This window comes from Manis javanica, chromosome 1 (assembly GCF_040802235.1).
Source record: "Manis javanica isolate MJ-LG chromosome 1, MJ_LKY, whole genome shotgun sequence".
Lineage (NCBI taxonomy): Eukaryota > Metazoa > Chordata > Mammalia > Pholidota > Manidae > Manis > Manis javanica.
Window position 1 is genome coordinate 116,726,537 of NC_133156.1, and position 18,791 is coordinate 116,745,327.

Genomic DNA, 18,791 nt, shown 5'->3' on the forward strand with positions numbered 1-18,791 from the left:
TCTTCCAGTCCACTGATGCCTGGGAAACCACATATAAGCATACAAAAACAACACAAGGCACTCGAAAAGCAACAAATAAGCTATTGTGGGCAGATTTTGAGGCACCATTGTCAGCTACTACAAGTCCTTCTTTGAGTCTGTTCTGCTGTTTACACTGTTACAGTATAAACCTGAGTATTATAATTATAGTTGTTTTTATTTTCCTTCCCTTGTGTCCACATGATGAGGAAGGGATAATCTGGATCTTTCACTTAGTTCACTGAGCTGATTATCTCCAGTGTTTGTCTTGAGATCTTATAAATATGTCTTTAAACTGATTTGGGGCTATTTTGTAAATATAAAATTCTAACATTATTGTGCCTTGGGTTAAAGGAAATCTAGGCTTTTATAACAGCAATGAGAGAGTGCAAAGGGCAATATATTTCAGTAGAGCTGTACAGAATAATCATATCAAATAATTAAGAAAGAAGGAATCTTAGGAGTAAATTGATAAATGGAGTTTGTTCCTTGCAGTGGTACAAAAGAACACAATCTGGCTTTAAAGACTCCACAAGACTCCACAAGGTTCTTTTATTTACAACATTTCCTGCCGCTACTCTGAACCACTCCTGTGCCATCTCTTGAAGGCTCTCCTATGCCTTGGACCCTTCCCATACTCCTGATTGTTCCCTTAATTACATGAAGAGCCATTAGAATATTTCAAACACACTGGACATACAGGTGACATTAACTTAAGTTAAAGCCAACTTAAGTTCCCCTGCCCTTTGTTTCTTGTTCACCAGCTGATCTCTGCCCTGTAAAGTAGACCTCCTATATCCAGCTATACAGTACACTGACAAGGTTCCGACTCAGATACACTTGGATGTTGCAGGCTTCCCTGCTTCTGTGATCTAAAGCCACGTCAAATACAACACAAACCTGTGATTTACCTATTTCCTCAACAGAGAAACACTTTTGATCCACTGTATCACCATTGCTAGTTAGCTTGATACAGTAGGGGATCCAAATGGAGGTATAAGATGAATTAAAGTAACAGCTGTTTTCTCCAGCAGAGACGTAATCAGGGCATTCTTTCCATTCTTGAGTCCATTCTTGAGTGTTCCTGAAATGGAGGGGAAAAAAGGATGAATCATTCTAAAACCCATGCCATAGCTTACGCCAGAGAGAGGTGCTTGACAGTCAGACTCAATAAATTGGAACACAAATATTTCATGAGCAAGTATTATTTAAGCAGTGCCAGTTCTAAGAAGTGTCACATCTGTGGACATCATTGCCTGTGGACCAATAGGAGGCTATAGTAAAAGTAAGTGTTGACTGACTGCATATGACATGCCACCTCCTAAATTGAGTGATTTATTGGTAGTACTTTATTATCCCCATTCTACAGTTGGGGGTTCTGAGGCTTCTGGAGGCTTAAAAATGTTCTTTTAATAAAACATTGCAGAGAGTCAACTCCAAAACTATAACGATTTCCAGGTAACAGTGAATCTTTGGACCTGTGCATTTCCCTAGCTCCTGGTGGAAGAAATGGAGGAGGCATACCGAGAGCTGTCTCCAGGCTGAGTGTTGCTGAAATGTGGATGGCTTTGAGGTAGAAAAGCCTCAAAACCGCTACTCTGAACCACTCCTGTGCCATCTCTTGAAGGCTCTCCTATGCCTTGGACCCTTCCCATACTCCTGATTGTTCCCTTAATTACATGAAGAGCCATTAGAATATTTCAAACACACTGGACATACAGGTGACATTAATGAAAGAGGGGAATCCTGGCCGTTCCCTCCCATTCTTGAAAGAGACAAAAGGCATGAACCTGGAAATCAAAAAATTTTCTCCAACCAGAAAACATTTTTCTTCTCCATTTTGAAAAATAGTAATGGATTATAATTATAATATCAAAAAATTCTGATTATAATATCAAAAAAAGGGTTGAATTAAATCAATGTGGTTATCAGTCCTCTTTTTTGTTTCTCTACAAAGAACAAGTTCATCTTTTCCAGTTATCTTGGATCAGATAAAAACAAACCATGGATGCTAGATGAACATGTAAACACTGAAGAAATCAGAAAAGCTACATCATATTTACAATCCACCATAGACTTATTCACCTCCATCCCACCCTACAAAAGCACTGTTTACTGAGATAACTCAAAAGAACAGCAGGATGTGCATTAAATGGAAAAGAGATAGCAGGAAGCTCACTGTGGAAGGAAGTCAGAGTTTGGGGATAGGAAATTCCCTAGTCAGCTGCCACAGGGACCTGAACAAAAATGCAGAGCAATCAAAAGATAGCTCAGACTCAGGCCCACCCCAGCAGGAAGAGAACAAACACGTGCTAGAATGTGACACAGCTCTCCAAATCCCATCTGTCTGCCTGACTGAATAAATTCAGCAAACCATCTTTGGGTCCTTTTATTATTATTATTATTGTTGTTGTTGTTGTTGTTATTATTATTACTATTATACAAGCACTTACTTAAGCATTACATCTGGACTAGCATTGTGTGGATATAATGGTTAGCAAGATTTGGTCCCTACCTTTAGGCTAGAGGAAGACTCAGAAATTGCCATCTGAGTACTTTTTTGGTCTCATATTTATTCCACTGACATTTAATAAGCACTAATCATATATAGAACTGGGCTGGGCATTATGGGGGATTCCCGTGTGGCTGAGGGATTCCTCCAGCCTCGGCGGGATGACTTAAATCCGTATTACAAAGCAGCGTGGATGCAGGCTCACAGAGGGGGCTCCCTGGGCTCCCTGTGAGTTCAGGAGAGGGCTGACGGCTCTGGCTGCTCATGGATGGCTTCAAGGTAGAGGTAGTGTGTTCAGCAATCCGGAAGGATGGTAAATGTTTAGTAGATGGCAACGGGAGGCAGAGAGGGAACAGAGTGGTCAGAGACACGGAGGGGAAGGCATGTCTGGGACTAAAGGGAAAAACTTAAATTAGAATGGCTACTGGGTGGGGTAATTTATTATTCACTTACTGTTCACTAGGCTATGAGCTGAGAAGAGGGTTCATAAGTCAAGGAGACATAAAGCCGGGTAATCTGTGGCTGAGGGAGAGAAAGGGAGGGATGACCTTTTGTGGGCTGAGGTGCAGGGGCCAGACTGTGGAGGTCTGCGAGCAGCTCCCCAGGGAATGGTGCTGGGGAGCAGCGAGCGACAAGGACCCCAGGGGTGGGGTGGAAGGCAGGCCTGGGACGAAGGTGTGAGGAGCTGGGAGAAGCACACATTTCCTTCTTTACAGCTGTTTCTCAGGCTGGCTTTTTGGCACTAGGAGGAAACTTATGTAGTATCAGGGGGTTCTTGAGGCAGCTGCTCATCAGCTGTTGGAAAGAACTGGGGATTATCATGGACAGCAAACTGTTGCTTACATTCTGGTTGAGAGTCTTAAAGGTTGCAGACCCTTGGATGAGAGGGAGATTCATCCCTGATGGGAAAAGGAAGTGGGAAGAGGGTAGAGGAAAGGACAAATTTTGTGTGCATGTGCAAGTGTGTGTGTATTTAGGGTAGCAGGAAAATGAATAAAAAATTAGGGATATGTGGGTCACTGAACAATAGTAAGGTTTATTTTATGTTGAGTTTCTAACTAAGTAAGAGTGCATTAAAGAGAAAGCTCAACAAGATTGTCCAGGAAATGGGGCTTTTATATAATAGTAGATGAGATATCAAATGTATTTAGCATAACTGATAGTATTAAAGTTAGTATTAAAGTTTTAAAGGTGTAGGACAGAGCTCAGCAGGTCTGGATTTGTTATATAGGGAGGTTAGCTCTGTGTGTTTCACACAGTTTCTCAACTTTGACATGTCAGCACCCTGGTCCTCAGAGGGACTGTAAGAGAAACCCTGTTTAGATGATCCCAAATCCATTAGCTCCACAGAACAAACAACTTAAGCACTGATCTCAAGCATGATGGCTCAGGAATAGCTAGTTCAAAACACAACTTCCAGTTGCTTCCCTTGTTAACCAAAGTTGATTTTGATTTTAAACAAATATTTAAAAGTTATTTTTAAACTATTAAATTTAAACAAAAACCAAGGGGACTCACAAAGCCGATATGCTGTTGCCTGCCTTCACTAGGCTGAATTTCTATACAGGTGACCAAAGCCAAAGAATGGAAGCTACTCCCTCCCTGTCTCACTCCCAAGAGTTCAGCAGTTTAGGTTTGCTCCCAGTCAGTCTTTGAAATAAGAGAACTGTAGAAAGAGACTATCAATAAAAATTAGAATAACGAAAGAAATGCTTCCCAATAACCAATTGGAAGAGAAAGTATAAAAATAAAACACCATTTATGTTCTGTTTTCCTTTCATACAGACCATGTGTTTTAAGCTTAGAAAAAAGAAAACCAGTGCTCTTTCTCCCTTTTAATTCCCCCCACAATCCTGCATGGAAAATAAACTTTTTCTTAAGAGGCCAGGATAATTTGTTGAGGGGGCTGTGGGGAGAAGACAGAGGTGGGTGGATACAGCCTTAGGGACTGGGTCTTTACATGCCTACTTTCTCTGAGAATGAGGCATTTGCAGGCAAGCAGTGAGAGCAGACCATCTCTGACCATTCCTCAGAGCCTCCTTTTGTGGTGCCTGGATTTGTATTCATGCTGAGTCCCCTCCCAGCTCAGAGGCTAAATCGGGCACAATTCCATCATATAGGTTGGCAGAGACCGTTCTGAAGCACTGCCTCTCCTGCCGGCTCACCTGGCTGGCCGCAGAGCCAGCCAAGCTTGTGGCAGCCTCTGGGCCTGTCCTGTTGACAGCTCAATGTTTAGTTCCCTGATGCTTTATTCACTGAGGCCAGGCCAGTGAGCTGAAAGCCCAGAGCATGGCCCCTTCTCTGCTCTTTCCTGCCTCTGCAGCTCTGGATCTGGATGGAATCCCGTCAGTTTTAAGTGTGTGTCAGGGATGGGGGTTCCTGGCCTGGGAACTGAGTTCTAAGAGACAACGAATCGAGTCAGAAGGTGCAATGGTCTTGTCCTCTTTTTGTGAGTGGGTAATTCAGAGTCTAACACATTTGAACAGTGGCGGGGTGGGCTAGGCCTGTGACCATAAGCCCTTTGATTCTAGCCTTACCTGATAAACTGGGCTGGGTGCGTATACTATTTTGGTTAAGATACTCAAAATAATTATATTTTTATAGAGAAAACACAAAACACTGATTTTGCAAGTCTGGATTGGCATTAGTCGTGAAGTTATACTTAGGGGGTGTGATGATGTGACTTTTTGTTTCTCCTGGGATACTAAACTCCATGAGGGCTAAACTAATAACATCCTTCTGGATGTGCCAAGATTTTCCCTCCTCCTGGCCACACTCAGTGGCCTCTCTGTCAGCACAGAGCCTGGCTTGGACTAGGGGATGCTGAAAGGCCTGGGGTGTGCAGAGGAGGCCTGGAGGCAGCACATGAGGGTCCAGAACACATTTATATTCATGGAGGCTTCACACCTTTGGATTTATCTTTTGCTCAGGTTCAAATTGGGTGAATATTCATGTGGTGAAAATACCCTTTCCTCAAATGGGCCTGACTCTGCTATTTCTCTGTTCAGTTCATTGTGCCTGTGCAAATAACTTCCTTTGTTTTGATCAAGCTGGCTCTCTAAATTGCTGAAGCAGAAGCATGAAAAGTGAACCTACTAAATCTCTCTTCATTTAACAGTCATTCAATTCAATAGATATTCAAAAGTGTTACCAAACATATTAGCTTCCTGTCCAAATAAATTTATACAAATTGGCTTTGTCTACTGGCCCCTATTTCTCTGCAGTGCCAGCCTTAGGGGAAAAGAATGTGCATTTGGTACCCAAACATGCCATCTGTGCATGCCCTTTGGGGTACAGTCAAGAGACCTTTCTTGCCCTGGGAGGTAGGTAAGGCAAGTACTGGTTGCTAACTCAAAACCTTGATTTGTAAATTGAGCACCAAGTTGTGCCTGAAAAATGGTCTTATAGTAAATCAATTATCACAAACATTAAAGAATCAAAAATAATTTTTTTTGGCCCAGGAATTGGATTTCTGTATCATTATTGTTTTAAATTACAACATCACCAACAGAAGAATAGCAGCTACCATTTCTTGAGTACAGACTATGCGCCAAGCACAGCATTGAGTGTTTCTAACAGAGTCCTCATGAAAAGCAGGAGGCAAAGTCTATTATCTCTGTTTGGCAAATGAGGCGACTGAGTTGTGGATATACTCATTTGCCTAGAATTCTTGGTGAGCCAGTCTGAGAGGCGGGTTTGCTGGCTCTGAGCCCATGTCCTGAACTGCTCCCTGGGGCTTCCTTCTCTTTCCCGCGCCTCTGTCAGGTGGAGCGCATCATCCTCAGACTGATGAGCACCACCAGCCTGGGGCAAAGGGTCCCGCTAACCTTGAATCTTGGTTTAATCCTTCCTTGGGTTGCGTGGAAAAGAGGAAATGACAGAGTGTTTGAACCTAAAATTTTAAAAAGCAAAAAGGTGTAACATAAGAGCCAACAGAAATGAAAATAATCCCAGGTGAGGAGTCAGAAATACACTACTTGGGTGGTGATTAGATTGAGAGATCTTTGTTTCACTCTTCCTCCGTTACTTCAAAGGACCAATGGTACAAAAGGAATAGAAAAATATTACAGTCTCTTATTGAATATACGAATTTAACAGGAACATACTCTATTTTCTACATAGAGACCAAACTGAATCTTTTAAAACATACATCTTTTCCAAAACCCCTATGGCTTCCCATTGCAGATAAATTTCAGAGCCCTGCATGGCCTACACGGCTTGGCACAGTCTGGCCCTGGCTCATATCCCTCTTCCCATCTCCCGCCCGGCATCATCCGTGCTGGCCTCCTGTTTTCCTCCAATATGCCAAGTCAGCCTCAGGGCCTTTGCAGTTGCAATTTCCTCTACTTGGACAGCTCTTCCCCCACAGCCTCTCTCACTTCATTTATGTCTCTGCTACAGAGTACCACATTAGAGAGGACTCCTATGACCTCACCTAAAATACCACCCAAGTTCTCCATGCACATACTCACCCACATCTTACACACACCCACTTGTACACACTCTTACATGCACACATTCATGTACTCACTCATCACACCTTTACACACCCTCATACATGCTCACACTCACGGATGTATTTCCACACAGTGCCGACACTATCCTCTTTCTGGCTTTACTTTTTTTAATAACCCATATTGCCAGCTGACATGTAAAAAATTTTTTTTATTGTCTGTCTTCCCCCACTGGAAACAAAGCTCCATGAGATCAGGGACTTAATCTTTTTTGTAATCACTGCTGTATCTCCAGTGCCAATATAGTACCAAACACACAGTAAGGGCTTAATTAATATTTTTTGAATAAATGAATAAATTCAAGTCATCAAAATAAATCATTTCCATGCCTGTCACTGCATGCAACTCATTGTACTTTACTCAGAGAATCCCTGGAGAGAAAAGTCAGAAAAGCATGAAGGCGGTACCTTCTAATATAGAACAGCTGTATGGATCCTGGGCTCTTTAAACCGTGATGAACCCCATCTGTCCAGTGGCATGAAAAAGTTTCTAGTTCAGGTGAACGGCACTTGGTGAATTTTGGCTTTCCAGAAGAATCTGCAGAATAAAAACAAAAGGCAAGGCATGAAACCAGGAGGGAAATGTGCAGTCCTAATGAAACATGTATGTAAGGTGGCAAAGAACCACATCTTCTAGAGACGCTGTTTTCCTGGTTCAGAGTTTCAGAGCTTGTTGTGTACCAGTTATTTCTCTGTCAGCCCTCAATTCCAGGGACAAACCATTTTGTCTTTATTTCAAACAGTATTTTTTAGGGCCTGTTTAAGAAACCAGAGCTACAGACATGGATTTGGTGGATTTGGGAACAGAGAGTTTATTTAGAAGGTGACCCCAGGAACTAGGAGGGAGGGGAAGAGAGGGTGGGAATGGAGGGGGAACATCTAATAAAGTGTGTGTTATTCAGTTGGATATGGTAGTGACCAACTGGAGCCAAAGCCCCCAGGGGGCCCTTGAGAAGCTGTAGAGTGTGTTCCCAGTGTCCTAGACAAGGATGGGAGGCCTGGGTGTTTACACACCAGCCCCCATCACCCACTGCTTCAAGGTTGCCCTGAAGATGTTCATGCCCATGAACTTCTAGGTGGCACCTGCACTTGGGCTTAGGGGCCATGCCTGACTTTGGAGAAGCCTGGCAGGCACCTGAAGGGGCTTGGAAATGGGGACCCCATCCTCCATCCACTAATACCCATGTTAATGCAGCAAAGAAGCTCAGGCTTGGGAAATGTGTCTTTGTTTTAGAACACCTGCTGGCCTGAACACTCTGGCCACAAGCAAATGAATCTTGAGAAATTCTGTCTTGCAGGTAGGTCCCTTGCCCTGGCAGCCCGTGTTGGGGGTGGTAGAATTTTTTCCTTAATAAAATTCCATAGCCAACCTCTTGTAAGAAATATGCCTTTTCCTGTATAAACGAAGAGATTCACAAGAGTTTGGGGCATGGATAGGATCTGCTTTGGTGCCAGGCAGGTGGTCAGCTCTCTCTAGGAGGTCAGCATGTTGGAGGATTGAAGTGTAGGGGCCTGCATGATCTATTAGAAACAAATACAGTGAGAAAGGTGTGTGTTTTGTTAGGCAAGCATCTCCTATATAGTAGAGTACCTACCTGGAAAAGTTTCCTTTTCTATTAGCTGAAGCACTGCAAATGCTATTTTTAGATCCTTCCAGAAAATCAGTAATGAATAAGACATACTTAAACCACAACAATTCTAGTGCCTGCAGGTCTGAAGACAGTATTATATATTCTGACTATACTGCCTAGAAGGTAAGAGGAGGAAATGCACTGGATTACAAATGAAGAGACTTGGATTCTAGTCCTGCCTCTGATACTATTTAGCCTTGATCTTTCCAAGCCATTTGGGCTTCAGTTCCCACAATAAAGAGGCTGGAATAGATGAGATCCAAGGTACTTTACAACTTCATTTTTACAATTTAATGCCATACACCACATCAATAGTAACGCACAGAACCAAAACGCAACATTGGTATTTGCACTGAGACAGCGGAGAACCAGACGCAAACATGATCCAGATTCCGATATCCCCTGGGCAAGAAGCCTACCACATAATGGCAAGAACTCAACCCCAAAACTTGAAATAGAAAGGAAAAAACCTTTACTAGCTGTGGAAAAAAAAAACTTAAATTAATTTGAAACACATTTTGCTTGCTTAAACTCAGTATTCTTGCTTATTCTGTTTCCTTTTAACTCCAGATGTATAGAAAGCCCCATATTATCTTCTCGTTCTAAATAAGAAGCAGGAAGTTCATGGTTATGGTGCTAATGTGATGACGTGTATAGCCACCCTGGTACCCTGATATAGAGGTAGTGCAGCAAAGCTTTTTTTTTTATGCCTTCATTGCCTGCCCTCCTGTTCTCCTTTCTTTTTCTTTGCTTATACTCGCCTTCTCTCCTCCTCCTTTCTTTCTGTCACATCTGGTATGTGCTATGAAGTGCTGTAGCAGACAGCCTCTCAGTGGCCCCAGTGATCCCTGTTCCATGTTATTCACAAACTTGGGTATTTCCTCCCCTTGTAACTGGCTTCTAATCTGCAGAATATGGCAGCACTGAGGGGATGTCACAGCTGTGATTAGGTTACAAAAGAGTGACTTCTGTCTTGCTAATGGAGTCTCTCTTTTGATGGCTTTGTTGAAGCAAGCTGCTGTGCTGGTGAGACCCACATGACAAAGTGCTGAGGATGGCCTCTGGCTGACAAGCAGCAAGAAGCAGGGGCCCTTAGTCCAACAACCCCAAAGAACCAAGTCCTGCCAACGACCTCATAAGTAAGCGTAGAAGCAGTCCTCTGGTCCAGCCTTCAGAGGAGCCCACAGACTTGGCCAACACTTGATTATGGCCTTGGGAGACACTGAAGCAGAGGTCCCAGCTGATGGGTTAATTTGCAGGAATGGTAGGGAATAATACTAACTGTAGTAAATATTTTAGTAAATATTAGCCAATGGGATGTATCACAGTGAGTGTAGCAAAGTGGGCAACCTCTTTTGGAGGCAAGAACTATAATATAGCTGGCTGCTTATCTCCTCTGTCACGTCCTGTTTCAGCTATTACACTTTGGCTCAAGACAGCCAACATTCCTTAAGTCCAGCTCCTTCGTGTCATGCTGAGGTCCTCCACATCTGACAGGTACTGGCCTAACCTTCAAATGAGAACCTCTGTGATTATGCCTGAAAATCCTAGTAGAAACTTGTTTTTTACTTCACTATGAGGGCAACAAAGGCTACTAGACACTTGTAGGTCCTCACTGGTAAGCCACAGATAGTCATGTATTGAGCTAGTCATAATTCCTGCTCACTTGGGATCTTCTTTAGCCTAAACCCAGAGACAGTACGGTTCAGTATCCATTTACAGCTTTGTTGGAAAGAATATTGCAATTGACAAGAGGCCCTATGTTAATTCTAAGAGAAATGAGTTGTTCCAATCAAGCAGCCCCACATTCTGAAGAAATGTCAATGCTAACACTGAGCAACGCTCACAGGTCCCACAGTTCTGGGCTTCATTTTTGTTTTCTCTTTGGAGCCTTCATTTTGAAAATGAGGATTTTGACTTGTAACTACATGTTTGTGTTACTCGTTAATGGGTCCAACTGGAGTGCAGAGATTTAGTGAGTTGTCCATGTTTATATTGCTGTAGGTAGCAGGGATGGGATTAAAACACAGGTCTGTGTGATTTCAAGCCTAAATTCTTCACACTAGCAAAAGACAGTAGCTTTTTGTTAGATAATTTTCTCTTGCTTCTCCAAAAATTCCCAGAAGAGAAAAATGACAAACTCAGATGTGCTCTTAACTCAACTCTCAGAAGTCAGGAACTTGGCAAGCCCTAGAGCAGCACTTCTTGTGACTGCACATTGGAATCAAATAGGGAGCTTTGAAAAATGCTGATGCCTTGGCCTAGTCCCAGATAACTGGCTTGAGTCAATTTATCTGGGGTGCAGCCTGGGTACTGAGATTTTTTTGAAGTTCTCCAGATGCTTACAATGTGTAGCCCAGGGTGAGACCCACAGCTTTAGAGAAATAAAGTTATATGTAAGCCCTGAAAAATTGGCTTTCCATCTTATTAGGTTCCTGATCAGTTCTAGCAAAGCTTCCTATCAAGGGTGACACTTTGTGTAAACTCCTGGGAGCCTAGTTTGGGAGGGTGTGCAAAGGATACAAATATTAACCATCCTCTCAGAAAAGTACAATAATGCTTCATAGTGAATGCTCAGAGAACAAACAGATCTTTTAAATAGATGTGCAAAATACATACCTAAATGCTAATCCTGCCTAAACTTCTCAGGGACTGTGAACTGATAATAGGAATTAAGAATGATCTAAAAGGTCTTTCTAGTGATATTATTATTTAGAAAGCTTGAAGAGACTTCTACTAAATACATGTTTTAAAAGCTGATAGAATGATACTGTGTCCAAGCCTACAGTGACAAAGGGACAGTGTCAGAGGGAGCTGGAGGCTCTGCTGGTGGTAACACACCCGCCTTGACGGGGACTGTGGCTGATTTTATGGGTCAGGATGGCTGGGTAGGCTGAAGGTTGCCTCCTTCCTTTGCTGCCCAGTGGTTCTTTCTTTGGAGGATAATGATCTTCCCAGACAGGCCACTGAGGGAGGACATCATGCAGCTGATACATGCATTTGCATTCTGACCTTTGGTTCTCTCCCCAGACATGCTTTCGTGTCCTCAGCTCATGACAAAGCAGAAACAAAAGCCAAATGAAATCACATGTAAGTTCCCAAAGTCTGCCTGGTGTTCGGGGGTTAGGGGAGAAGGAAGAGGAGGAGAAACTGATGTGGGAAGGTAAGACCGGAAGGAAGGGAGAAGCTTCTGGTTGTGGAAGGCACTCAGCAGCCATCTGCCCTTACATGTAGAACTCCACTGCATAATGTCATGTGGGCCATGTGCTGTTACCAGTCCCAGACACGGGTCACCACCATGAACAGAGGCTGGGGACTTAGATACCTTGTGTTGGGGTAGGGACTTGTAGGGAAAAACCTTTCCCTCTGACCAAAGTGTAACTAAACAACCAGTTGAGAATTTCCTTTTGAGTTGGGCAGCAGTTGACAAACAGTAAGGAAGCAAACAATAGTCCTTAATATGATTAGGAATTAAAACCTGAAAAGACCTATTATAGGATAAATGAACTTCAAACATGATGTTAATCCTAAAAGATGAAAAACATTATAAAACCAAACCGGAGTATATGGTTATATGTGCATGGAAAATGAAAGAGGAAATATTGTCATGAGAGAAAAGCAGGAGGCACATTAGATCAAATGACTTTTGGCCCCTGTTTGGTGCATCTGGGTTCTGCTAAGAAATCTGCATATTCAGTCAATCAAGGGTCAGTTTTAGAAGGAAAGAATAGTCTCATGATGCTCAGTCAGTCACCCTGATCTAGATAGCGAATGGTTATTGCTGAAAGTAAGCCAAAGTGAGGAAATACTTATTATTAGTTGAACTAGCTTTAATATGTCCTGAAGATTGCACAAGCACACTAGCCCAGGCCAAGTGTGTCAAATTGTGTTATATTCCTTCCACAAATAATAAATATATATTATATATATATATATATATATTTATTATATATAAGGAATGGTGATTCTAGCAGGTTAGTCTACTCCTTAGACTTCACCTGCACATATGCTTTACATAAAATCTTTGGGTGACTGATTAGCCTAAATGAAGCAATGATTTAAGAACATCTGTGTATTTAGCCTTTACCTTAAGGTAAAACAATATTATGGAACAGAACATTCATGATCCTGAAAGGTTGGACAAGAGGAGCTGTGAATATGTAATTCTGTCCTGATGGAAAGAAGTACTGCATTCAACAGAGCTGTTTCAAGTCCCCTTCTCAGACAAAAACATAGTGGAAGGGGGGGTGACAAAATAATAGCAGCTAAGCCTTCTTGGGTTACCATGAGCTGGTCACTGCCTTGCACGTTTTATGTATTAACCACTTTAATTCTCACAACTACAGAATGAAGTAGGGACTGTTATCCTCACCACTGTGTGAATGAGGAAATGGAGGCATAGAGAAGTGGGGTAACTTGTCTAACATCACTTAGCCACTAAGTGGCAGAGCCCTGACTCCAGCCAGGCAGTCTTACCACACAGTCTGTCATCCAGACCAAAACTTGTGGTTTTTATAGTTGTGGAAAGTGATCCTCAGGAAGAAATTTTTTTATATCATGACCCAGTATGCACATATTTCAGTGAGAACATGCACACGCATGCACACACACACCTGCAGTTGATCCTTGAGCAACACAACATGGGTTTGAGCTGTGTGGGTCTACTATATGTGGATATTCTTTCAATAAATATACCGGAAAACTTTCTTAGGAGATTTGTGACAATTTGAAAAAAATGTTTTCTTTTCTCTTGCTTACTTTAAAAGTACAGTATATAATGCAGATAACCTACAAAATATGGGTTAATCCACTATATTATTAAGGTATCTGGTCAACAGTAGGCTTATAAGTGTCAAGTTTTTTTGGGGCGTCAAAGTAATGCATGGGTTTTTGACTGTTCACGGTTTGGCACCCCTAACTCCCACATTTTTCTAGGGTCAACTGTATAAAAAATGAAATGTCTCAAAACACACTAACTCTTACTGCCTGCATTCAACTCTGATCTATTGTATTCTACTTCAATTTATAAACAATGCCCACTCACTACTTGTTAAACTGATTTACTAATGGGTCGCCACTTTCATTTTGAAAAACACTGTGTACGGAAGCTAAGCTACCTGTATGAAAATTGAAAATTAATATAAATGTTGGTCACTGTGGGATAACAGAAAATATAGGGATTGATCTCTGTCCCTGGCTCCTGGCACAGAACTCCTGAAACCCTTATAATGTCCTAAGTGACAGGAGCACGAGGAGCACATTTTGTCATAATATTTGGTCTTTGTCCCAAGTTCTTGACACCAGGCTCCTGAAATCCTTGTAATTTCCTGGGTGACAGGCCTGTTTTTTTTTTAATGAGGAAACTCTCTGCTGGAGCTAGTTACCAGAAAACCAAGTCATTATTAGAAGCTTGGAATTTTCAGCCCCATCCCTCATTCTCCAGAGAGGTGAGAAGGGCTGGAAGTGGAGTTAACGACTGATCATGCGTACATGATGAAGCCTCCATAAAAGTGCCAATAGTATGGGGTTCAGAGAGCCTGTGGGTTGGAGATCACATGGGGAGCTGGGAGAGTGGTGTGCCCAGAGATGGCATGGAAGCTGCCCGCCCCGCCCCACATACCTTCCCTGTGCATCCCTTCCATCTGGATGTTCATTAGTATCCTCTATCATATCCTTTTATATTAAGCCAAAAAACATAAGTAAACTGGTTTCCTGAGTTCTGTGAGCTACTCTAGCAAATTAATCGAACCCAAAAAAGGGGTTGTGGGAACCTCTGATTTATTGCTAATTGCTCAGAAGCACAGGTAACCTGGACTCACGATTGGGATTTATAGTGGAGGGCATTCTTGTGGGACTGGGCCCTTAATAGTGGGTCTGACACTATTTCCAGGTAGATAGTGTCAGAATTGAGTTAGATTATAGGACATCCAGCTGGTGACAGGGAACTGCTTGGTGGGGGAAAAATACACACATATTTGGTCAGCAGAAGTTTAAGAGTGTTCTGTGTGCATAGGAGACACACAGGAGAGAAAAACTGGGTGTTTCCCTTACAGTCTGCAATTCCCCCAAAGAAAGTCAAGAACATTTCATGTATCTGGCATGGATCATGAGATGATCAACAAAACTGCATTTTCTGGGTAACTGAAACTTACTCTTGAAATTAGTTTACCTAAAATATATTTTAAGGGTTTCAAATCATTAACAAAGTTTATCAAATATCATTTGACCTTTCTAATGGCTTTACAGGGGGATCGGGAATCACCATATGGAATCGTGGTGGAACTGCCTGCAGGAATGACATGATTTATTAAAAACAAGAACAATCCTTCATCTTGAGAGTTGCCTTGACAATAGACAGACGTTACTGGGACGTAACTTGCTATCACTGGGGAGTGGCTGAGAGCACGATTCTGGAGACAGACTCCTGGGTTCCAAGCCCACCTCCACTGTTCACAATCTGTGTAATCTCGAGCAACACACTTAATCTCTGCAGTTTCCTCATCTGCAAAATGGGGATGATAACTATATCTCAGGGTTATTGCAAAGATTAAATGAGCTAATATGTGGAAAGTGGTTAGATCAGTGCCTGGTACAGAGTAAGTATTATGTGAGCATTTGCTGTTTATTATTTCCATTCTGAGTCAGCTGTCATTGTCAATTTATGATTTGTTGACTGTTTGTACCTAGGAAGAGCAAATGATAAACATTTCCGTCTCTGAAATTCACCCTACATTTGACATTTAATTAGAAGTCTTTTGGTACTAGGAGAAACGTCAGAAGAGTATGTGGTGATATTGTGGCTGCTTCCCTCACTGGTCAGAGGTGATTTTCTGTGGTTGTCTTCTCGATGATCATAGCTATTGAAATCTGAGTCCCTGATAACTGAGGGATGTTGCCCTATTAACTCGCATTAGGATTAAGATTAAAAAAAATTCCAAATAAAGTTTTTCTCTGTGTTTTCCTGAGAAACAATTAAAAGAGAATGCTGCAGATGTGAGGAAGCTCATGCAGGAGAATCACCAGTGGCTCATGCAGACACGGTGGGGCTGGTCCTAAAAGGGTCTTTGGAACATTTAGAATGCTACTTGAAGCTTTTCCCTGGAGACCTGGGAACTTGGGAATCACAGCAGAGACTTTATCTGCCTCTTGGCAATGATCTTTTCAGAAAAAGTGTATTAAATGGAAGAGAACTGACCCAGAATTTGGGGAGTTTTGCTTCTCTTACCAGTGGTCCATCTAATTCTCCCATCTTTCTGAGCCAAAGCTACTCTGAATGCAACAGCCTGGGTGGTTGAATAGTACTTTAAAATTTTTACCTTTTACTTTTTCTGTAAAGGAAATTCAGCCAAATATTTACTGGAGCTTTCTGGGGACCAGGTTCTATACTGAGGGGTACTGAGTCTTGCACACTCTGGTGGAGAGGCACGAATCCCTGCCCTAGCTCACTGGAGTCCTCCCTTTTGAAGCTCTGCTCTGAGGACGCATCCTTCTCTAAAGCATTCTTGTGTTTCCAAAGTGCTCTTCTATTGGAAGACCTTCAGGAATTCAGCACCTTAAAGCACCTTATACCCCTTTCACCAAAAGTTATGTCCTTGATGGATGCTGGTCTTTCAAAATATGGTAAGAGAAATCTGTAAACTTCCTGGTTGTTGATCAGTATTCAAAAGTAACTGAACTGCCTTCTAGGTAATATAGTGTCAAAGAGCACATTAAAAGAAAAGACAGGTAGGCCTTTTTTAATGTATGGAATTGCCGAGTGGTTATGAAACTGCAAATACTCAGTTTGTATAGGCTACTGGCAAAAAAACTTTAAATTAATAGTGGAAATCGGCAAAAAAATTTAATAAAACATTTTGTATTGGGCAATATGAATGTAAGAAATTCACCTTCATATTTTATTTCCCTTGCAGTTCTCTGTGGAAGGCTCATCTGTAAAATCTGCTTACGCACTTACTGGCTTCAAGTTGAGAATAAGAATTCACAAAATCTCCCCTATTGTTCATTTCTTCCTTTTTAAATTTTAGAGGCCAGTACACCTCTAAATATGGATTTCTGGTACATTAAAAAATTATAGGATTGAATAAAATAAAGGCTTAGTGAACATGTCCAGTTACTTGAAGATGAATGTCAACTGCAGTTTGTAGTGTCTTGGAAAAGTATTTACAGCACATGTGGTCTGGCAGGGCATTTAACTGGACACAGCCTGTGTGGAGAGTTCATGTGTATAGCAACGTCAGAAACCAGAGGGCTGTGCAGGTACTAATACTAGTATTTAAGAGTTTACCTTTTTACCAAAACTTGCTTTATGTTGTTTTATTTGTTTTTTATGGACTACTTTCGTTATAAAATTATTGAAGTTACTTCTCTTCTTAAATAGTTGAAGTTGAACATACTTGATCCCAGTTTTCAACATTCAGGGGCATTAATCAATCACCTTCTTTCTCCTCTCTTCTCCTTCGCAGCATTTATCTGATGCAGTTAGCTTACTCAGTGCCCTCACCTTACTGCGTTTGTCTTGGATAGAGTGCTCATGTAGTTCTCTGCTTTAAAATTTTCTCTTTTCGCTTGATTTCGGGCTCTTTACCCATCAATTTTCTTAAAATTAATAGGGCTCCTTGGGTGGAAAGCTGGGGGCACTATTTTCCTTGTTCTTTTCTCTGGCTAGAGAGAGGGAAGGAAGCTCTGGCAGCCCCAACTTCCGGCTGGAAGACGGAAACAGGAACGGCACCTCAAAGACAGGGCCTTCCTGCCCTGGCGGAGAACTAAGCAAATAGAATTGTCATGATTTCATTATTTAAAAAAATGTATCTGTATAGCATGGCTTTGAGAAGTGAAGGAAAACAACACTAAGTTCAGTAAAGTTTATTTTCTGTTTGGTAAGGTAAGGGACATCCTAGATGACACAATCAAATAATTAAAATATAAAGCAAAAGGCAGTGGAGTAACTGGAACCTCTGGTAGGGCTATAAAATGGTATGGCCACTATAGAAAAGCAGTTTAGCAGTTCTTCAAAAAGTTAGACACAGAGTTACCATATGACCCAGCAATTCTGCTCCTAGGTATGTACTCAAGAGAACTGAAAACATGTTTATACAGAATTTGTACAAGTATGTTCACAGCAGTATTATTCATAATAATCAAAAGGTAGAAATAACCCAAATGTCCATCAATTGATGAGTGGATAAATGAAATGTAGTATTGTAGTATAATCATGTAATAGAATATTATTCAGCCATAAGAAGGACTAAAGTACTGATACATGCTACAACCTGGATGAACCCTGACTATATTTTGCTAAGTGAAAGAAGCCAGACATAAAAGGTCACATATTATATTATTCCAGTTACAAAAAAGGTTCAGAATGGGCAAATCCATAGAGGCAGAAAGTCAATTAATGGTTGCCAGGAAGTGCGGGGAGGGGAACTTGGGAGTGACTACTAATGGGTACAGGGTTCCATGCTGAAGCAATGGAAAAGTTCTTGGATTAGTGGTGATGGCTGCACAATGTTGTGAATACACAAAGATAATGACAAATATCATCTTAGTAAGAAAATATACTTAAAATGTATAAAACAAGAAAGTACATTTACCACATAGAATTTGACTTCATTTCTTCTATCCTCTGTTGGACAGTCACTTTTTCAATTTAAAAAACACTCCTTGTTGATTTAGGGATGTCACTATCACAAAACCGTGCATTTGTAATTCAATGCACAAAAGACACTACTGGATCCCTTGTCCTGTGAAAATGTTCTAAATGAAACTAAGCTGAAGCAATTGTGAATGGGGTTGTCAGGTTCTTTTTCATGAAACCATCCAAATTCCTGAAAATTAGCTGGCAGGGGTTCTACAGGCAGAATTTACATGATGCACAGTGAACTCACCAGGGGAATTAAAAAACAAACAAACAATACCTGGGTCCCAGCCTTCAAGATCCTATTTTAATTGGTAATTTATGCAATCACCAATTTAACTGTCTGGGCATAGAATTTATAAAAGCTCCCCAGTGATTTTAAAGGGTAGCAGAATTTACGAACCACTGACTTAGATCATCTTTTGCCTTCTGAGCCCAGAACGCATCTTCATTGTTTCCACCACTGGAGCCTCTTGTCTGGTT

At 41.6% G+C, this 18,791-nt stretch overlaps 1 protein-coding gene across 4 annotated transcripts in view; it reads right to left on the reverse strand.

The window, feature by feature from the left end:
- GHR (growth hormone receptor) overlaps window positions 1-18,791 on the reverse strand; it is a 237,137-nt gene that overhangs the window by 19,821 nt on the left and 198,525 nt on the right. For all 4 annotated transcript variants that reach the window (XM_073236618.1, XM_073236623.1, XM_073236619.1 and 1 more), the window contains 2 exons: window positions 7,452-7,581; window positions 930-1,102 (listed from right to left, as the gene is read on the reverse strand). In XM_073236618.1, coding sequence (XP_073092719.1) covers window positions 930-1,102; window positions 7,452-7,581 — 303 coding nt within the window. The remainder of the gene's footprint in view (window positions 1-929; window positions 1,103-7,451; window positions 7,582-18,791) is intronic.